Raw genomic sequence first — 21,020 nt, 5'->3', positions numbered from 1 at the left:
CAATAGGGTTTTTTTTAAATTGGAATAATCACAAGTCAATAGTTTGTGCTAAAAGTAATTATAAAATTATGCATTTCAAAATATGACACTACAGTCTCCAGAATCCCATCTCATTGACTCTGGCTGGCATCCAGAGTGAAATACCAATAAAGCAGTAAGGATACTAAATCACAGTACAATTATCCACTGAGAGCCTGCTCTAATTATAAACAGTACTCCTATAACTACTATTTATACTTTCACAAAAATTAGGAAAAGGAAGAGGAAAAGCACCGAAGGCAGTGAAAGTGTTTTTAATAGTCCTAAAGAAGTGTAATATAACAAGCATACAGAGAGGATGACAATTACAGCCAGATGTCTTACTGTTCAATAAAAGTGCCATGTAAACCCATATCAGTCTTCCCCAGCCGTGTGATTTTTAGAGTTTCCATGTGACCCACGGCCTCCATCCTCTCTGTCTGCCTCAGAAGTACAATGCAATAAAGCTAGACAGCTTTAGGAATAATCTTTTAAAAAAATTATGAATATAAATTTCTTTTTTTTTGGTACAAAGGGGGGGGGGGTGGATGCCGACCCTATTACATCACCCGGCGCCTTGAGCTCAGCTCCTATAAGCACGGCAGCAGAGCTGGTGCAGTCTTCGTGTGCCTGTCTGACTGTGAAAGGGAAAGGCTTTAAAGAGGGTTAAGGGATAGCAGGGACTCCCCCCGCTCCTCACCGGGGACTTCATTTATGAGGGCTTCCAACTCACATAATCCCATTAGCTGACCCCCAGTTAGGCCTTTGGAAGAGTGGCAGCATTGCCGAGGTAAGCAGAACTGCGCCTCTTTTTAGTGCCGTGGGGACTGAAACATGTATGAGGTCTGCAGCTGCTACGGTGCTGGATGGTTCATTTTAAACTCCAAACACAGTGGAGCGATTTGGGGTTTCTGCTTTTTTTTCTCTTACGTTTTGTTAATCATTTACCTGCGTTCAACGAATTTAGTGAACTCAGGTCTCCGTGTAGTCTAGTGCTCCCCTTAGCTGGCAGTTATGTTCTTTGTCTGTGCTCCCAGACTCCTCCTTGCCTTATTTTATTCCTGTTTCTTCCATCAGTCTCTGCAATGTGCTGCAACAAGCATATTTTAAATAAAGACTGGCTTTAGTTTGCAGGCGTCCTGAGTTTGGGTCTTTCTTTGAACGGAGCATAAAAAAAAACAGCATCAGGAGATGCTTCTCTGCTCAAAATGATTAATTTACAAGTGAAAACAGGTGTAAACACTTCCGTGTTGATGTGCACAATTAGTACACGTTCACACACACATGTACAAAGACCATACATCCATGCACTTTAATCCCAGGCATGTTTTTGATGTGTCTATTTAGGTAGAGCTACCATTTGTCTACTGAATCACCCTGCAGTGTACAAACTGTTAACTAATCTCTGGTTGGAGACAGTGCAGAAAGGATCAACAATCTCTACTTAACCCCATTCATCTTCAGGTATTAAAAAAGAGGTGTCATTTCCCCCGTACACAAATCTAGTGGCGCGCTCACCTTGGATTTATTTGACAGAAGTGAATTTGGGGGCAGACAGACACGAGGATTTATTGTCAGCTGTTTCATTTCCAGCAGTCTTTGAGGGAACAGTTGTCCTGTTGGAGGTTTATAGATGGTACATCTGTCAGTAGAGACAGTGAAGAAAGCTGCTGTTGTCTCTTTATGGACAGGTCATGTGGCGGTGTACTATTTATGGTCTATATGTACTAGTGATTATCGAGCTGTCCTGCCTTTTACAAACTGTTACTGCTTTACCAGAACTTTCTTTTTATGTGGGAACCAAAGAAATATGTTAGGCCAGGTTTGACTGCCTGCTGTTGGCGTTACTCATAACTTTGCTTGCTGTGACATTTACTCACTCATATCTGTATATCTGGAAAACTGACATGCATTGCTTTAACAACTAGCACCTGTATCCATGAATACGCCCGGTGTGGATCTGTGACGCTGCCTCTCCATCCTGCACAAAGAGTCACATCACACCCGGATTTAGCCTGGTCTGTTATCGATCATTTCCTTCAACTTCCTGTCCTTCTTATTCGTTTTATTCTCTTTGATGTGGCTTCTGTGAAAAATTGACCTTCAGCATCATAGACGCTTGATGCATGAGGATACTTTGGATATGTACAACAGCATATCTGGTGGTATCAGATGGAGTTGGAACATAATGCAGCTGCAGTAAAATTCAGGCATCAGACATCATTCTGCCAATCCTAATAGCAATGTGGCAGCGAACATATAATTTTATTGGGTTTTTACCCAAGCCAACAGCTGGTTAGTTGGTCATTTTATGACTTTAGTGCAGACTGATGGTCTGCAACTACTGGATGAATTCAAATGCATGACTTTAGATATAGTGTACTAGGCTTTGTTTTTCTGCCACTAATCCCTTCTTCTAACTTTACCTCCCTCATCCGTTCCCATTCTCAATCCTTTTGTACCATTGCTCTGTAATAGAGGAACTAGAGGGAACAGCTGTCACATCGTGGGTGTTTTTAATCATTTGTTACTGTTAGAGAAAACTGAACCCACTTCCAAAGAAACCCCAGCATGTTACAACATTCTCTTGGAATGTTGCAGTCTTGGAATGGACAGGACACCAGCAGTGGTGAGAACCTCCTAAGAAACTAAATGATTTCCATCCAGTGTAATATAACCGTTACTTGTATACACAGCTCAAATAAATTCAAGCAACACTTTATAAACACATGAGATCTCTATGGGAAAAGATCATGCTGAATATCTAGACTGGGTAATGTGTTAGGAACAAAACCACTGTTTGATGGAAATGAAAATTACCAACCTACAGAGGGCTGAATTCAAAGACACCTTTTTTAAAAAAAAAATTATGTGGCAGACTAGTTTATTTTGTTGAAATTTCATCGCAGCAACTAAAAATGGTCTCAGTGGTTTCTACGACCTGACTATGTCAGACATGTTCCTGGTCATATCATCTAGTCAGGTTATTTTGCAGTTCTGGTAGTGCTCATCCTGTTCCTCCTCGCACAAAGGAGCAGATACCTGTCCTGCTGATGGGTTGAGGACCTTCTACGGCCCTGTCCAGCTCTGTTGCCAGTCTCCTGGCATACACTCGAGGGTCCCGAAAAAGTGCCGGAAGACACAACAAACCTTCTGGCAATGGCATTCATTGTTGTGCCATCCTGCAGAAGTTGGACTACCTGTGCAACCTCTGCATGGTCCAGGTATCACCTCATGTTGCCAGTAGTGACACTGCCACAAGCCAAATTCAAAACTAGTGAACAAACAATCAGGACAGATGAAGAGTGGAAAATATCAGTGAACTCCACCTGGAAAACCATTCCTGTTTTGGGGGTTGTCTCATTGTTGCCCGTCTAGCGGACCTGTTGTTAATTTCATTAACACCAAAGCAGCTGAAAGTAATTAACAACCCCACTATTTAACCGACCACATCGATATCCCACAGGTTTCACTGACTTGATGCTGTACTCTGATTAAAAAGTGTTGCTTTATTTTTTTGAGCAGTCTGTTTAAATGTCAACACGCTCAGATTTATAGGCACTCACTATGCCAAAGCCTTTTTCTTTCCTTTCCTTTTCTGACAAACTAACCAAATCTGAGTTTATTGTCGTGTTTGGACGGTGATACTGTAGAATGCAGTAAAAAATACCAGAGTAAAATAATACTAAAGATGAAAAAACAAGACCATTTTCTTTTCTTTTTGTTGATCAAGTGCAGTAACTGAAAATATGTAGTTCCTCAAAAACACAAGGTCTTCCATTATTAAGCAGAAAAACATGTTTTTAGGACACTGTTGCTTCTGAGCGTGCAGTGGCTCTGCCCTTGTTTCTGATAGCAAAAATAAAAGGGACACCACAATGGGTCAGTGCCCTTATTAGAACGCTTCATTCTTAAAAGTTTTTAGCTCATCGTACGGCCTGTGTACTCGAATTATCTGAGAATTTCAGAATTCAGAAAATGTATTTTTTTTTCTAGACCTCGGCGTGTGATATTTTACCGTTAGAAACCGAGAGAACAAGCGGGTGTGTTTTCAGAGGTCTGTCTGTCTTCAGTCAGCACAGACTCCATCAGCCCGTCAGTGTGTATATTGTGTGTCTGCTTTATCAGATGAATTGTGGGTATGAAGGTCGCTTAAGAGTCATGTGGTCATCGGAGGACAATAGAGCAGGAAAAGAGTGGAGCAGCACTGATGGAGATGGATGAAGACTTGGCTGACCTTTGCTATCGCCCTGCAAGGTCAGCAGAAGCATTTGGGACCATATGTGTGTCCTCAGCTCTGGTATCTGTCAGGTTTATCAGTGCTGATCGTATTTCTGATTCAGTGTATGGATTGAGCTTCTTATCTAATCCTTGTTGAGATTCTTGTCATAATGCCTGAGTCTGTAAGCAAAATTTGCCTATATTTTTAAGCAGATTTAAGGTGCCAAAAACACACTCCGTCAACCAATCTCGTCATTTTTTCAAAATTATTTAGGACGGGAGGGTAGATTGTAATGCAGTGACTGACTTATTCGTCGCACTGCTTCAGCTGACATTCAGCAAAGCAGGACTTTCCAGAATGCTGACTTCTTTTCTGTTGCCATGGAATATAGCAATCACATGAGCCGGGTCCAAGTTGCAGAAAAATATGGCTACTTTTGCTATTACTTTTAAAAACAACATTCATGTATCATCAACAATAAAATGTTCTTAAGTAACAAAATCAGACCCTTTGAGGCAGTCACCACATGCTGCCAGAACAGCTTCAATATGCTTTGACATTGATTGTTTGAAACTCTCCTGGAAGATCGGATATTTCCTCGATTTTTGTCTTGGCGACAGCGATTTAGAGTGCTATCTAACTTGCCGTTCCAAAATCTATTGTGTTGGGTTAAGAATCCTGCAAAGGCCAATGCTTTTGATTCATACCATTCAAAGACCAGCTGTGCCCTATATATAGGGTAAAAATGTTTCATCACAGGATCAAGGTGATCACTAAGTTCAGATAAGCAGATCAAAGGCTTTTATTTCTTATAGTTGGTGAACATTGTATAACCTCGTGTAAACGTGGTTTTGTACCAGAGCATTTTAAATGCAGAACTTTTGTGGGTCTCTTTTTCCCAAATGGAATAAAGTTCATAAACATAGGATCAGTTTGTCATACATGTAGAGAATCATTGTAGATACAAAAAAACACCATAATGCATCAATACTTTTTCCAAATTTTTAGAATGGATCATAATGGATCACGAAGAAGTAATTCCCTCCATTTTCTTGGATATTACTCTCTTTTGTAACCAAGTTATTCTTAGTTGGTAGCACCCTTATTTTCTCCCGCCAGCAGGGCAAAATGACTGTGCAACTCCAAAATATATGATAGCGGTCTGCCAGCTGTTCTCCAGGCTTCTGCCAACACAAACCAGTCGTTTCACCTGTCTGTGCATACTTTAACATGGGGGTTATAAAATATCTTTATAGGTTCTGCCAGCAGAATCCTCTCCAAGCACCTGAGCTGGTGGAGGTCAACTGCATCAGACACAGTCTGCCAATCATCCTCTGAAATGGAAACCTCAGACTCTTTCTCATACTTATATTTCGATTTATTACTTGCATGTTTTTTCCACTGACTGGATATTTAAATATAATCTTGAAACAATTTTCTTATTTCTGTTAATAAATTATTAAATTGGCGTCCTTTGTATTTCTGAATTTTATCTTGTCATTAGTGGAAATGTTAATGTGGAAGTGCTAATTTTATCCCATTTATAGGTTTCCTAGATTTTCTGTAAGCTATGTAATCATCCACACGATGAGACTAAACAATAGGAAGTTACACCATTTCTACTATTTAAACCTCTAATCGATTCTTCCTGATGTGAAATATTTTTGTTTTATTATTAAAACTGAGCGGATACGCCATTCCCTGCCTATTTCTGACTTGCTCATTAACCCTCTGCAGCTTGCCTTCACTTCTGTCGGTGTGTTGTTTTAACCAAACCTAGTGGAGAGCCACTTCTGGAAAGCTTCTGAAACATGCTGAAGTGGAATCTCAAGCATCCACCATCAGCTCCAGCAGACTCTTCCAAGCCACAATTCCACAATGCAGCTACGCTCGCCAGGATTCAGTTTTTTGCTTTTCACAAAAATAACAATCATTCGTTGTATATACTCAATCGTTGGTCTGTTTTGAACAAGCAGCAATACTCCAGCTCTTATCTGGCATTTTTTAAACAGCATGCATGCAAGCATACTGGGGGGTCCAGTATTGGCTCAAAATTGCATTAATTAAAAGCTAGAATCACAAAACACTTGCATTCCCGTTCTTTTACTGGAAATATTTCCAATTCAAAACTAGGTCTTGTTTTTGAGCCTTAGTCTTATTGTGTAACTCCACACACACACACACACACACACACACACACACACACACACACACACACACACACACACACACACACACACACACACACACACACACACACACACACACACACACACATTCTCAACACCACTTACAACAACACACACATACACACACCCTCTGTTTCCTTTTCACCAAGCCCACAGCGTAAACGCTGTAAATAAGCAGGCTCCTATCGACAGCGGAGGCAGGCCGCTATAATAAAACTATTCCAGTTTTTATTGAGGTGTAAGCTCTGTTGGCGTGAGTAAACAGATTCTCCCTGGCATCAGCACTTCTCCCCGGTGCACAAACCCTGCGTCTAAGCAACTGTGGGCTTAGTAACAGTTGCCATGGAGACACATTCTTGTCAGCTTGGCCTGCATCGAGGGTCAAAGGAGCGAGAGCGGCGGCGAGATATTGTGATATGTGACAGAAATGATGATATCAAGGTTGATACGGTGCAGATACAGTGGTGTGTAATGCACATTACATAGAAACAACACAAAGAGGGAATATCAGAGATAGTGAAAGAAGTAAGAGCAGCAGGTCCACTGTGGCCTCCATGAAATATTCTATGACTCGTCTTTGACTTTCCTCAGCTTCATCAGAGCTTTCATTTATTCCCTCCAGGTTCATTAATGCTGTTCTTCAACTCAGCAGAAAATGTTCTAAAATTACAAGCAAGTTTCAACACTTTCTGTCTGGGAAAACTAGAAGGAAGCCAACTAACATGTGAAATACATTCTGGTGTTTTTGGTCTGCGCTGGACTTGGATGTTATATCGTTCTGGATGTCGACCAGCAAGCCGCAGCATCTACTGCGGGAGGAATTCTGGACTACAGTCTAGACAGGCTTGGCTGGCCCAGGAAGAAACGGCACAGCCAGGCACGAGGCGCGATTACCCACACACACATTCACTGTTTTTCACACTTTACTACAGTCTGTCACTCTGAGCCGAAGCCAAAATGAGTGGCCAAGGTAAGAGAGGAGAAACAAAGAGAGGGGAAACTACTTGGAAGTTAATAACAGGAACTGTTGCACTCATGCTGTCCTCCTCAGCTGAGGACAGGATTTAAGAAAGATGAAGAGAAGTTTTGAAGGATTCTTTTTTTCCTGATGCTCAAACTGCCTTTAATTTACCTGTTAGAGACAGAGTGGCACATTAGGTACTTTGCCTATGTGTTGCATGCAGTAAACTGCACACATGTCAGGCTAACAAATCAATACAGATTCAGATTTTTTTTTTTCAAATTATGCCTGTTGGGCCTGAAAAGGCAAGAAAAGAAAAAAAAAAAAAAAATCACACCAGCAATAAATTTGAAATGACACATCAAGCCGAAGCTTAGCAGTCTAAGGATACACCTGCAAGTGATTAACAACAAGAAATTAGCACTCACTGTATAAAACCACGAGCCAACACCTTTGAAGCTCATGTGGAGATAAATTAATTTGTAAAACAATCTATTTTGAGTTGCCTTGCTTTATGACATAGTGCGAAGGGTAAAATATACATTCAACTTTAAGTTTTCATAACCTTCAGCATGATTAGTGCAGCAGGCCTGGTAAACGATAAACTACAGTAGACTGAAATATTGCGCTAGAGAGAGCAGCATGTCAGCCGCCAATGACAATTTAGCACCTACAGGGGGAGCCACTACAAAAGTATGGAAGTGGTTTGACTAGAAGAGTAGATGGAGATAGTTATCGTGGCGGGAAAGGTTTTAAGCAAGTGGTTAAAAGCTTGAATCCTGATAGAAAGAGGTCAGAAGATATTTTTCAGCTTTATTCTGTATCATTACTGTACAGCTCCTTAAGCGTTACAAGGTTAACTTAAGTGTTTAGCGGTTCTGTTATACTTTTACTTAACGTTTCCAGGGAAAACACTACCTAGGCTAGTTTTGTTCTTATATTTGACGTGGCTCTGTCCTTTTATAGAATGCTGTGTCACTGTTTAAATAGATTCATACATCACATTATATTCACACTAACAAATGCTGCTGCCTGCAAGCCAATAAAGTATATAAGTCTTTACAACACTGTGATATGATTTTTAGGCTATTTTACCCACATCCATGAGTTACTTTGAAAATTAGTACCTCTGAGCAGCTGGAATAAACAGCACAACAACATTTTTACACTTCAGCTTTTCTATAGCTTTAACAAACTACACAAAGTGTCACTGAGCTTAAGAGATGCTGACCAGTCATGCAGTCCCAGGCTCACGTTTCCTTAAAAACCAGTAAAAAAAAAAAAAATATATAGTTAATGTTTTTGCACTGAATTTTTGGAAAACATGTGATGTAGAACAGCAAATGTTTCCTTTTTGTTCTCTGCAATTAATCCATGAATGATTTCATCAATAAAACGTTAACACTAAAACACCCAAATTGACAAATGTTCTGTTGTGTCTAATCAGCACTCTAATAACCCAAGATGAATTTAAAGTCACAAATCTTAAAAAATAGCAGTACTCAGTGTTTTTTTCTTTGTTTGGCTGAATATGAATAATAATTGATTAGCATATTATTTTTATGCTACAATTAGTACCTGAGAATAGAAGAAGCCCTAATTCTTTCTCTTTGTTACCACTAAAGCACACAACATACACACCTATTTAATTATTTAGCATTTATCTCATAGAGCAGTACTGGGAAAATTACTGTTCTACCTTTGTGCCATCATGTAACAAAATAAGCAGAAATATATGTCAGTGAGAGAAACCTGTGTTTCTTAGCTACTTTGAAATAAGTGACAATGTTTCTGTGGGTGCTCAGGACTCAGCAGCACCCACTGCGAGCAACTGTGAGCACCCACAGAGATACTGCGAGGGAAAGAGGAAGAACAGTAATGCGGTCAATTCAAGACAAACAGAGGCATGGACATGGCATCAAAGCAGTTTCAACTGTGAATCCTTAACTGCAATACTTGGTATTGTTACTTTGTTTTGTTGTTTTTTACTAGTTGGCCTCTACCTCAGTACTTGTATGTACCTCAGTATGTATCGTAAAGTGATATATTGTATAATACTCGAGTATAAATTTGTGTTAACAAAGTGCACTCATTAACCAAGGCCGCTGCAAAATTACTTTGCCACTAACAAAAACAGAGCTGTATGAGCCTGTTATTCAAAGCCCCTCGAATTTGCCATTTGTCAACTCTGTTAGGTCAAAATGAAGCGACCCATTGGTTTAAGACATCCAGTAAACTTGCAACTTTTGCAACAAAGACCATCAAGGCCTTAAGAGTATCTGTATGTGGGAAGTTTAGAAGTGAAACTTAACTTTTTAAACAAATGGGCACAGAAAGGGTCAAGAGGATAGCTGTGTGAATCAAAATACTTGATCTAAGAACCGTTTCCAGAGACGGCAATAACTCCAGGTTATGGATAAAAGCTTAACATTCATTCAAAAGTAATATTTTTATTGTAACTTAATGCTAACTTCTGAATGGTGTATTTTTCTAACCATTATAAAGGAGTACTCTACAAGAAACATTCAACTGTCAGCAGCAACACTTTGCACTGTGAACTAAATTTACCTTCACTCAGCCTTCATCACTTTAAGATTAACTTCATTTGTTTGATTATTTAAACTTAACCTGTTAAGTTTAGCGTTAGCTTCAAACTTATTAGCTGGGGTGGTCAGTCACCTGGCTAATATTAAAATAATAAGGGACAAGCACAGAAAACGAGGACAACAGAGCACTATTTCCCAAAATACAAAAAGTGTGAACGCACTGTGTGAACAAATGTAAAGTTAGAAGTTTGCACGGTGTCAAAAATAGCCTAATGTTTTCCTAAAGCCACAGACCAAAGTCACCAAGCAGCCCCACTGCAGACACCAACATACTTCACATGTATAAGACGCAGGCAGGCATGCACAGGAGCCACAGCATCTGCTCTATCATAAATTCTTCTAGGAGGTTATTTGACCCTGTCACAGGTCATCAAGCAGTTTTATATACATCACACCTGTCCACCTCTCCAACTGGTATCTTTGCAAACTGGTATCCTTGCAAAAACTTCTTGTCTTTCAAGACACTCTGGGAGTATAAGCTGCACTTTTTCTTTATTTGCAGATTTGTTTTTTTTCCCTTACAAACTAGATAGCAGTCAAAGTAAAGGATTGGCTAATTACTTATACAGGTAATCAATATGACTTTAAAATATCACCATCAAGTGATTTCACTTTCCTGGAGCCCCACGGTAAAATCTTCACATTCCTTGTCCTGTCCAATCATGAGTCTTAAAGCCAATACAGATTACTACCACATGTGGCGAAAGAAGGCATCAAGTCCATGTATTTGGAAAACTGCGAAAAGCAGATATGGCAGGTATTTCTGCATGGCAAATAACCGGTGACTCACAGTTTATCAAAATATTTGTCAATTATTTTTCAGCTGAAAAACCAAGAATTCAACTGACACATTGTTCCAGGTCAGAAACAGTGAAACAGACACTTCTGATATGTTTGGAATAATTTTGGATCATTTTTTTATGCTGTGCACACATTTAGCCTCCATCTGTTTCTTGTTGAATGTTAAGACATTTATAAATATTAATGCTTGAGTCATGTTGAAATGACTAATAACATTTATTTTGATGGAAATGCAGCCATTTGATTAATCTGATTTCTGAACTTTTCCTCTCGGAAATCTATTAGTTAGCACAGAAACTATGTTTAACGGGTGGATAAAACTGTAATAGAACTATCTTCATAATTTAGTTGGAGCCAGTCCAGGGCGGATCCTACCTGAGACAGCCGGAGGTGTTTTTGAACACGGTGGTCCACTCTGCATCACGCGGCTTTGAGTCCTCGTTGGGCTCATGCTCCCAACCCGAGTGGGGGATTATCACCTCGTTGGTCAGGGTTTGCAGGCCGTGGTTGATGATCACCATCTTCAGGGGTTCATAGGATGACAGATTCCACAGGGTTCCTGCAGGGGAGCACAGATGGGAGGAAAATACAGAGACGCATTAAGAGGATAGCAATAAGTTGGTTAAAAAAGAGGATTATGAGACGAAAAAGAGAGGATATACAGAGGAGGCGTATATGTACACATATATCTGCAAAGAGAGAGAACATTTTAAAAAGAGATGGTGTGAGGGTGGTGTAGCTGACAATTTAAACACAAGAGAATGAAAGAAGGTGAAGCATGACAGGAACGATGTGGTAAAACAGGCAAAAAAAGAACAGAACAGAGAAACTGTGCACACAAACTGAAAGTGATGCGATTTAATAACAGCTGTATAACAGAAAAACAAAGAAGTCTACTGTCCAGGCTTTAAGACTGCAATCAGAAACACATTTAGTTTGGCAAAAAAATATGTTTTAGAAAAATAATAGAAGACTGGGTGTTCATTATCCAGGCATGATACCAACTGACCATAATGCACTGTATAAAACCCCCGACTGTAATACTTTTATTATTCTTCCATGAGAACATAGCTGACTGCTACTTTGCTGTAATAAATACAAAGTTTACAGCAGCCATATCACAGTGATATTTCTATAATATCCTCATATTTCAACAGCAATATTAGGTTCACAGCGTTCTTACGGTACATCATCTTATTTCTCAGCTGTTGCACGTAATGTGCCGCTCGGATCTCATGTCCTGCAGATATTGTGTGTGTATTGGATCACGATAAATGATCTACTTCGGCTTTTCTATCCAACAGCACACACATGCACACCCTGTTTCAATTATCCCTGTCCTCCGTTATCTTTCCCAAGAAATCCAAGCAGGAGAAAGAGCATTTTCTAGGTGGCTGCAAATCTCTCTAACAGCCAGCCGATTTTATACTTCAGCAAAAGAAAAAAAAAGTAAACTAAATTGAGCTGGGTATGTGCATCCCAGGGCTTCACAAAACAGAGGCAGGCACACAAAGAAAAGAGGAGGGGAATTTTTGGGAGCACAGCCAGACAGCCAAACCCACAGAAAAATAAAATGCCGTGTTAAAGCATCAAGCATCAGATGGGTTTTTCACTCAGACACATGGAAGCTGTGAAGCGAGGCAGCCAGTTTGAGGAGAGGAAAACATTTTAAAAGCAAAAAAAACAAAACAAAAAAACCCCAAAACCTCTCTCAAGTCCATCTTGGACACGTTCCTGAGTTGTTGTTTTCATTAATCCAGCCCTCAGGTCTCCGTTTCTGCTTCTCATCACTTATAACACCCTTTATTTTCCTCTTTCACAATTCAGTCCTAAAACCCTGTGCCTATGCAGCAGCAACTTAATCCATGCATGCTGGAAAAGCTCTTAGCAACTTGCTTTTGCATTGTACTTGTGAACGTACAAGTACAATGCTTATTCACTTCCGGGTTACGGTGGAAGGGAGGCATCCCGGCAAAAATCGATATTTAAAGATAATGAGCCTTTTTAGTATGTTTTCTAAAGGAATGTATGGAGGTTTATCATCATTACCTGTAGCTTCACAACTATAGGTAACGACGCTGTTTACAGTGTCTAAGTCCCACCTTAGTTTTGTATTTTATTTTTAAAGTCAAGTGAAATCCACAGCATCTAGCATGCCTCCATGAATGCAGACACTGCTGCTGGATAAGTGCCGACTGTGCTGACGGATGAGCCAAATTTACCAGCTGAACCACAGAAAGAAACTTTCTATCGTTATTTAGAAAGAAAAAAAAAACGTAGCAGGCACCTGTCCTTTTTTATTTCATACAATATCATCGCCTTCCTTGCGAGCGTCCCCACCCCACCCTCCCACTCCAATCTGGTCCACAGGACTAACAGCTGGGGGCTAAGATTAAGATTAAGCAAATATGTACACACTCGCACATGCCAAAGTGCTCAGAGACTCGCAGCTTTTGCACGTATAAACGCATTCATATAGTTCTGTATTCACATGCGCCCAAAGCGTGTGACTCGCTCTCGTCCCATAAACAGGCCATTAGCTGAGCAGTGAAGCCGTCATACTTCCTGGCACACTTCTTTAAAATGGTTTCTGTACATTTTCCAGACGGTCAATATTTCCTCTGTTAAATCATGCTCTCCACTCCGTCTCGGCGGACAGATCTGGGCTAAAAATAATTCCAGTCCCTCTGATGTGGTTATGCCTTGTTTGACTGTTTCCTATGAAATGTTAAAAAAAACATAATGTAACTAAAACACTTACGCGGCGCTCTTACAAAATAGTAAATCTTAATTTAGTTCATGACCTTTTTCCGCTCTGCTTTGCCATCACGCACTAACAAGTTAAGGAATCCCTGTGCGTGTGCGCGGGTGTGTCTGCAGCTGGATTGCTGGAGAGGAAGTGCAGTGACAGTTGAATTTTTGGCGTCTCACAGTTTCTAAATAAACCTCCCCTGAATGTAGCATACATTTTTGCTGATGCTAACATGTCTGTGACAGTGGCGCTGAAGTGGAAACACAGGAGCTCCACTCGCTCTGTTTTTTCAGTTGGTGACTAGACTAGACTTCCTGTGCGTCAGAGACCACCAGGCTGGGATGCTATTAGATGTGCAAGCTGGGGTGTGGCTCCACACAAGGGATATCGTGATTATTTCTTTTCTGGGCTGGTGCGTATCGTACGATCAGCCATGACTCTACCTAAAACACTCCACCTGACTCACAGCTTGTCGGGAGCAGGTCACGTCCTGAGAGTAAACACAGCCTTACAGGCTAAATTCAGGGAAAAATATCCCGTTGAGCATTAAATCACCAACGCTCAGGTAATTACATTGTAGAAAGAAAAGCTGTTTAATTTTGTGCTTCAGGTGTTTACTGTAAATTTCATACCTCTACAAATTCAATATTGATTTTTTTTTTAAACAAGCACTTTCATGGTACGTTTAACTTGGTGCAAAACAAGCTGAGATTATATTTTAGCATATGGATGTTCCTCCATCAGCAAAACTGAAGCTGTGATCGGAAAAAAATAAATAAATAGTGCAGTGCTCGCAGCCGCAGGTGTGTTAGCATCAGCAGAGACAGATGTCACAGTCGGTGGAAAATCATTTATCATTTTATCTGAATTTTGTCCTCGTTATGAAGTCACAGAGTATCCCGTGGCACTATGCGAGTGTGAAACAGATACTGGCGCAGACGACACTCACAGAATTTAGCACTACCCAACAGGGTAGCATTTCCATCTCATCTGCTTTTTATTTTTCCCCACAGGGTCAATTCTGTCACTTTTCCCAAACAAACACATTCGAGCATCTGAGAGGAAATCTCCGCATCCAGGCATGAATCCAATTAAAAGACAAACGTGCACTTGTGGTGTGTGTACTTTGGTATGATGACAGCTAGCTAACATTCATGCTTGCCAGCCTGACAGCTTGATTACTGCCACTGTTGTGTCATTAGCATCAGCTTTACTCGTGACAAGCAAAATGCAACATGCAATCAACTCACAATGAGCGATGGGATCTTAAGAAAGGCAAAGAAAACTTCTCACTGTGCTGTCGGTGTCCTAACAGAAATAAGTGGTACTAATTTGTGACTTTTGCAACGTGCCACAGAGGAGGAAGAAACAGACGGCACTTTAATAATCCTCAGACAAAGTCTTGTTCATTCATTTCTATGATTCCAGCATCTAAGCCCGATGTGTATTCCCTGCTATAAGATTAATGGTGCATAATGCCCCTAATTTCAACAGTGCATACTTGTTTCTAGATTGCAGTCCATTTTTCAACTTGGCTGGAAGTGTATTTGTGTGTATAAAGCATACAGCATACAGGCATCCCTGATCTGTCGTACCCAGGATGTTGGAAGACTTGTCTGTGCTTCACAGTTGCCGGATTCTTGTTCACCATGCAAACTTTCTTTCGCTCCTTCGGTAGTTCACCGTCACCTTCAGTGCTCCAGCTGAAACACTGCTCAGGCCGGTGGAATCAGTCAGCTCTGCACAGATCACACATGCCAGAGGGGAGGGGAAAGGCATGTCTTTGCCGTGGCTGTGATCCATCAAGTACGACAGGCATACAGCCCACTGACAGAATGTTATTTAAGATGACAGAGTGCTGTGGAAGTGACCGTCTCCATCCAGCATCCCACCAGTGTTTCAGGCCAACAACTGTATCAGCTTTAGTCCATTTGCTGTCCTATGTCAGCTTGTCAAAGGTGGGCATGTTAGGGATGTACCACTGTCTTGCAAGCCGGAGGCAGACACCATGCAATTGTCATGCCAAAAAGATCGGGTTCACTCATAAATACTCATCTGTGTGTGCTGGTTATTTGATGCCATTCACACCTAAATTTAACAGGCAACAGGAACAATATACACTGTAACCAGACTTCTCTTTACAGCTAGAAATGAAGAACGCTGCACTTAGTTTGGATAGAAACGTCAGCTGTCAAAAATGCACTGCTGAGCCAAGAGTTTCGGTTAATTACTGTATTGGCGCACGATACGGAGCCACTTTAGAGCTGCAGTCAATTTGCATTGATCTAAGCCAAACTGTCCAGGTGATCCAAACCCCGAAAAGTGCACAAGTTTGAGTTTTTTTGTCTAACTTCTGCCTGAACTTTGCACGAACACAAATATAAACTGACTCTCATCTGTCTCTGGAAGTTAAGCAAACTCTTATTAAAGTCTTATAATAGGACACAAACAAAGGAAAGTATGAGGCATTGAGGTCACTACAGTTTATATAAACAAATCTAAAAAGTAAAATATGGGTTAAAAAATAAACAATAATCAAAGCAAATGTGTTTCGTTGTAGTCGTTGTTAATTTGATGAAATTTTCCATCTCTCACATGTGAAAGTATGTATGCTTATTAATAGGGTGTTTCAAATTCACCATCCACTTCATTGGATATAAATGTTCAACTGCTCGTTAACACAAATATCTAATCAGCCAATCCGCTGCACCATTCCCTGATGAATAAATACTCATATTAAAGTAATAAAAACACAAAAAAACTTCCAAAAGAAAAAAAAAAAAAAAAGTGAGAAGAGCAAATCTAGGCGGCAACATAACTGAAAACAAACAGAGTTGAATGAATGCAAGTGCCTACTTTAATTAATACTCTGAATAAAGCTCAGTAATAAAAATATGAGAACACTGCAAGTTTTACTGACACGACACAGATCACATTTAGAGTTAATTAAAGTGAAGCATAATTGAACTGCATGATGTCTCATAATTAACTTTCGCTGTGTGTTCATTCATACTATTTTAATACACACCACCTATGACCAGGGTTAGTTGTCTGTTCTGTTTGTTTTTTAATCTTGTAGTGTCTTATTCCTCACATTAAAAAAAAGCGCCTTAAGAAGATCAGTGTTGGGATTTATTGGTGCGTGTGTGCTTTTTAAAAATGCAAAGAAATCCCTCACTTTGATGATCAGGCCTTAACTTTTCTTTCTGGTTTATTATTAATGTTGTTTATTTGCCGAGAAAAAGTTCTGGAGCAGTCTAGTTGAGTTGGTCCAGAAAATAAGTTTCTCAAAAGTTGCGTGTAATAAAATGAATATGCTAAATAACCTGTAAAACCTACTGGAATATATTCCTGTAAACAGAACTTATTCAGCTATTAAAAAAACCCTCCAAAGGCAACCGTGCTTCAGTTTGCATAAACAGGAAATGGTGTAAGAAAGAAAAACCTTGTTATCTGATATATATGCAGCAACAATCTTTTACTGTGATTGAGTTTTCTCATAACCCACTGATGACTTTGTTTAAATGCAATCTAGCCAAAAGGAAAGCTTAACATGCACATTATAACCTGCCTCTTCCATCATATACTGTTGCTAACAGGCAGTTTGGATTCATCATTTTTTCCTGATATAACCAACAGACTGTGAACTACATATTAACCAACTGCCGGCTCTTATACTCCCTTTATTTTGCATCTCTCTGTGATACCTGGATATGACGGCTGGAGGAACTAAGAGTAGGACCGGGTAAGGGACTCGAGCTGTGGCTGGGCTAATTAAATTTTCCAGGCACCACTGGCAGGCATGTTGCTCTTCAAGCACAGCTATTAACTTAGTTCTGCCCATTACCGTTCTCCTCCTCTACTTCTCCTCCTCACCTCTCATGCCATCCATCACACTCTGAGTGGTAAAGAAGGACGGAGGCATGGTTCAGAAGAAGGGAGAAAGAGATTGGGCGTGCTAGAGGCAGGAGAAGAGAAAGAGAAAAGGGAGACCTCAAAAAGTGGACTCGTTCTTCTGTGAATGTCCACAGAATAAGAAAAATATCCGCTACAGTAGGCATGCACAGACACACACAATATCTGCAGTGATTTACAGCAGCAAGGTCCCACAACAAAACAAAACAGCTCCAGTAACAAATTGCACCATAAAAAGGAGAAGCTGGCGTAAAGCTGGGTTGCAAATCAGTTTGCATGTGTGACGGCACCTGTGGACACCACCTGTATGGGACTTTCTAGTTGACCATCAGCTGGCATCCAGATGAGCTGAAACAATGCTGTCTGATCCCATACTTAATGAAAACTTATTGCTAACACTTTGATTTACATGAATTACATGAATATATTACATTTAGTGACAGGAAGAAGACTATAATAAAAGTGTATCTTTAATAATGCATACCCTGGTTGTCTCTGTGGTTGCAGGTAGCTACAGTAATCATTACCTTTCAGTGATCTGTTAAGGGGGAGATGTTTGGCATTTTTTTCCTGCCCAGTTTGTTTTAAAATGCCAACTGCATGACTTCAGCCTTTAGACTTGCAGTAAGAACACTGACACTATCCATAGCTCTTTTTCACAGCATGCATTTTGTTCCTTAAAGGAAAACACAGGTGCAATTAATAACGCCAGCAGAGTCGTATCAAGTGCATCAGTGAGCCGCTCAAGCAAGTCTGCATGGAAAATATCAAAGCCTTAGAAGTGGGGCACTTAAATGGGACGCAGCCATTACTAATTAATGTTATTAATGATAATAATCACTTCTCCTGCTACAACAGGTCTAAAAAAAAGGTTTACCGTCTGAAAGTTGGGGGTGTTGGCATTAAAGTCAGATGGCATTAATCACTACAAAGTCGCTACTACACTGCTTCCTCACTGGCTTCAGCTTTTTCATCTGTGCTAGTGCTGGAAGTGCATGTGCTTTGGGTTTGTTAAAAACAACTGATAAAATCTGCGAGCAATGTGAAAGAAGTAGCTAGTAGGCAGAAAAGCCCAGATGAGTCTCCCAGTTGAATCTGGTTAAACTGGCTGCTTGTTGGTCAAAGCAAACTGATCAAAGGCGTTCTGTGTAAGCTGAAGTTCCATTTACCAATCTCAACACTGCATACAGTTTTAGAAATGTTTCCCATGCTTCAAACTCAAGCATTTGTCAGACAACACTGTAATTTTATTGACAAGAGCACAAAAGCCGGGCAGAGACAAACACGTGTGTCTAGACATTATCTCTGCTCTAGCTTAAATCCCTGCCAACCATATGCATCTTTCATCCAAACAACAAAAGGCGTGCAGCAGGCACCTGCTTGAATGTCAGTCCACAAAAACCAGACGTCTCCTGCAGGGAAAACAGGAGAGAAATCCGCTTAATAATCTACATTTCCAGAGTGGGAATTGCTGGAGGGCACAAACAGCCCTGAGCCTACCAGGAGGGAAAATAGAATTACTCTGAACGATACAAAGCTCTAAAAATATCAACGACTCCACTGTCTGCCCAACTTGTGTGTTGGAAAATGAAACCGCTCGGTTCCTTCCACGTCACCCATTTCCCCTGTAGAAAACAGAGCTCGCTGTGGTTTCTGAGGGACGGCATAAACTCCAACAGCAAACTCTTAAACACATGGACTAAGAAAAGGGCCTGTATTTAAATCCCCCCCAATTATATTTAATTGAGGAAAAACACAGCCAATTCCAGCCGCACCGGCTGAGCCTGTGAGCTGAGCTTGCATTGTGACGGACCCGTTTTCACTGGGGACGGAGCACTGGCAATGGAAACGTAAAGCTGGAGACTGAGGCAGGGATAGGGAGGAAACCGTGACAGAGGGAAAATGAATGAGAGTATAGATAATGAATGAAAGAGAGAAAAAAATTAGATCGAGCGAGGGAGGGAGGGTTGGATAATTACGGCTAGAAGGGAGGGGAATAACTCCCTCCGTTCTGCCCTCCTTGTCTTGTGGTGCAGGGTTATTTTTAGCTACGAAGGGGAGCAACAAGGTGCTGTAAAGGCAATCATTTCTGCTGCAGCACAGCCATCGCTCACTGCAACATCTCTGTCACGGCAGACAACACACACACACACACACACACACACACACACACACACACACACACACACACACACACACACACACACACACACACACACACAAATGCATGTGTGGGGTTTTTAAGGGCCAGACTGAAGCTGTCAATAGCCAAAATATAGCCAATATTCCCCCTTAAAGGGCCACAATCTCAAAGATATCGACAACACAACACCTAGCTAACTAACGATCTGCCCAAATCGGATTTGTCAACAATTTTCCTCCCTTAATTTGCCACCTAAATAGCAACTCCTTTAATTGTTTTGGGCTAACGTGTATACTGCATTTCGCAAAGGTCAAGTTTCTCACTTGAAAGTGCTTCTCATTTTTCACACCGAAAACAAAAGCCCACTCTCGGATGCCAAACGTGTGAATACCAGCCGAAAGTGTGTCAGCTCAAGCCAATTGTGTTAGGGATTAGCCGAGCGCACATACACAGAGTGTTTTCCCCACATCAATGACATTTACCAGGTCAAGGAGAAGAAATCCTATCCTAGCATCTGAATCAATAGCTCCTCTTAAAGGAATTAAAAACATACAGTATTTCATTACCCAATGCATCCAATAGCGTTTTCTGAGATCGATGTTTATATGCTTTTTGCTGTTCTATAGGTTATCTTCCACTTTCCATCTGTCTCCGCAGTACTACGTTGTGAGGTTAAAGTAATCAAATATGAAATTTGATACCAGTGACATTGGTGATCCTTCATTGAAGGAAAATGCCTCCAAGACTAATTTACTCTTTAACATATGTTACGTTTAATAAGTGGTAAGAAAACCCCCACACCTATCAGTGCACTCAAAACACGTCTTCTTGGGATCTAAAACAAGGACTAATTACAGCTTTAAATGCTTGTCTAGATCTTCACTGCCATACAGGGACTTATGCAATTCAGTGCTAATTAGGCATGTTAGGAACAAACTTATTGCAAATGTTGAGATGATTTATAGACATGAATAATGCTAAATAGTAACGTGTGTCAGCAGTTAAAGATCTGCTTCTTAATATAGCATGACTCACAGCCCTGCAGTACTATGCAGAGAGAGAAAGGGATTATGGCAGATTCCTTGAACAAAACAGTTATTTTACTTTAACAAAGAGGTTGCTGCTTTACCACTTCTTATTAAATTCTTTTTTTTTTTAATCAGGAAGTGAAGCTGTTGACAGTCTCAGAGTCTGGAAAATTGGAGGTCCCAAAGAAAACCCATGCAAGCACACAGAAAACATGCAAACTTCAAACAGGGCCAAACCAATCGCGCTCTTGCTGTGGAACGATTTTAACCACAGAGCCACTGTGCCCTTTGACCTGTTAGTTTGTGTTACTGCGTGAGTCTGCGGTTAGTTTGGATCCAAGTTACCCTGAAACACCAAACACACTGCAACTTAAGAAAACACCAG

The 21,020-nt window shown here is 40.5% G+C and overlaps 1 protein-coding gene across 9 annotated transcripts in view; it reads right to left on the bottom strand.

Moving 5' to 3' along the window:
• The window catches only part of arvcfb (ARVCF delta catenin family member b), a 248,251-nt gene that overhangs the window by 49,024 nt on the left and 178,207 nt on the right, over positions 1–21,020 (bottom strand). For all 9 annotated transcript variants that reach the window (XM_039620658.1, XM_039620655.1, XM_039620651.1 and 6 more), the window contains one exon: positions 11,173–11,356. In XM_039620658.1, the coding sequence (XP_039476592.1) occupies positions 11,173–11,356 (184 nt within the window). The remainder of the gene's footprint in view (positions 1–11,172; positions 11,357–21,020) is intronic.

Source organism: Oreochromis aureus, linkage group 12, assembly GCF_013358895.1.
Source record: "Oreochromis aureus strain Israel breed Guangdong linkage group 12, ZZ_aureus, whole genome shotgun sequence".
Taxonomy (NCBI): Eukaryota; Metazoa; Chordata; class Actinopteri; order Cichliformes; family Cichlidae; genus Oreochromis; species Oreochromis aureus.
The sequence above is the reverse complement of the archived record's forward strand: the minus strand, read 5'-3'. Positions and strand labels throughout refer to the sequence as shown.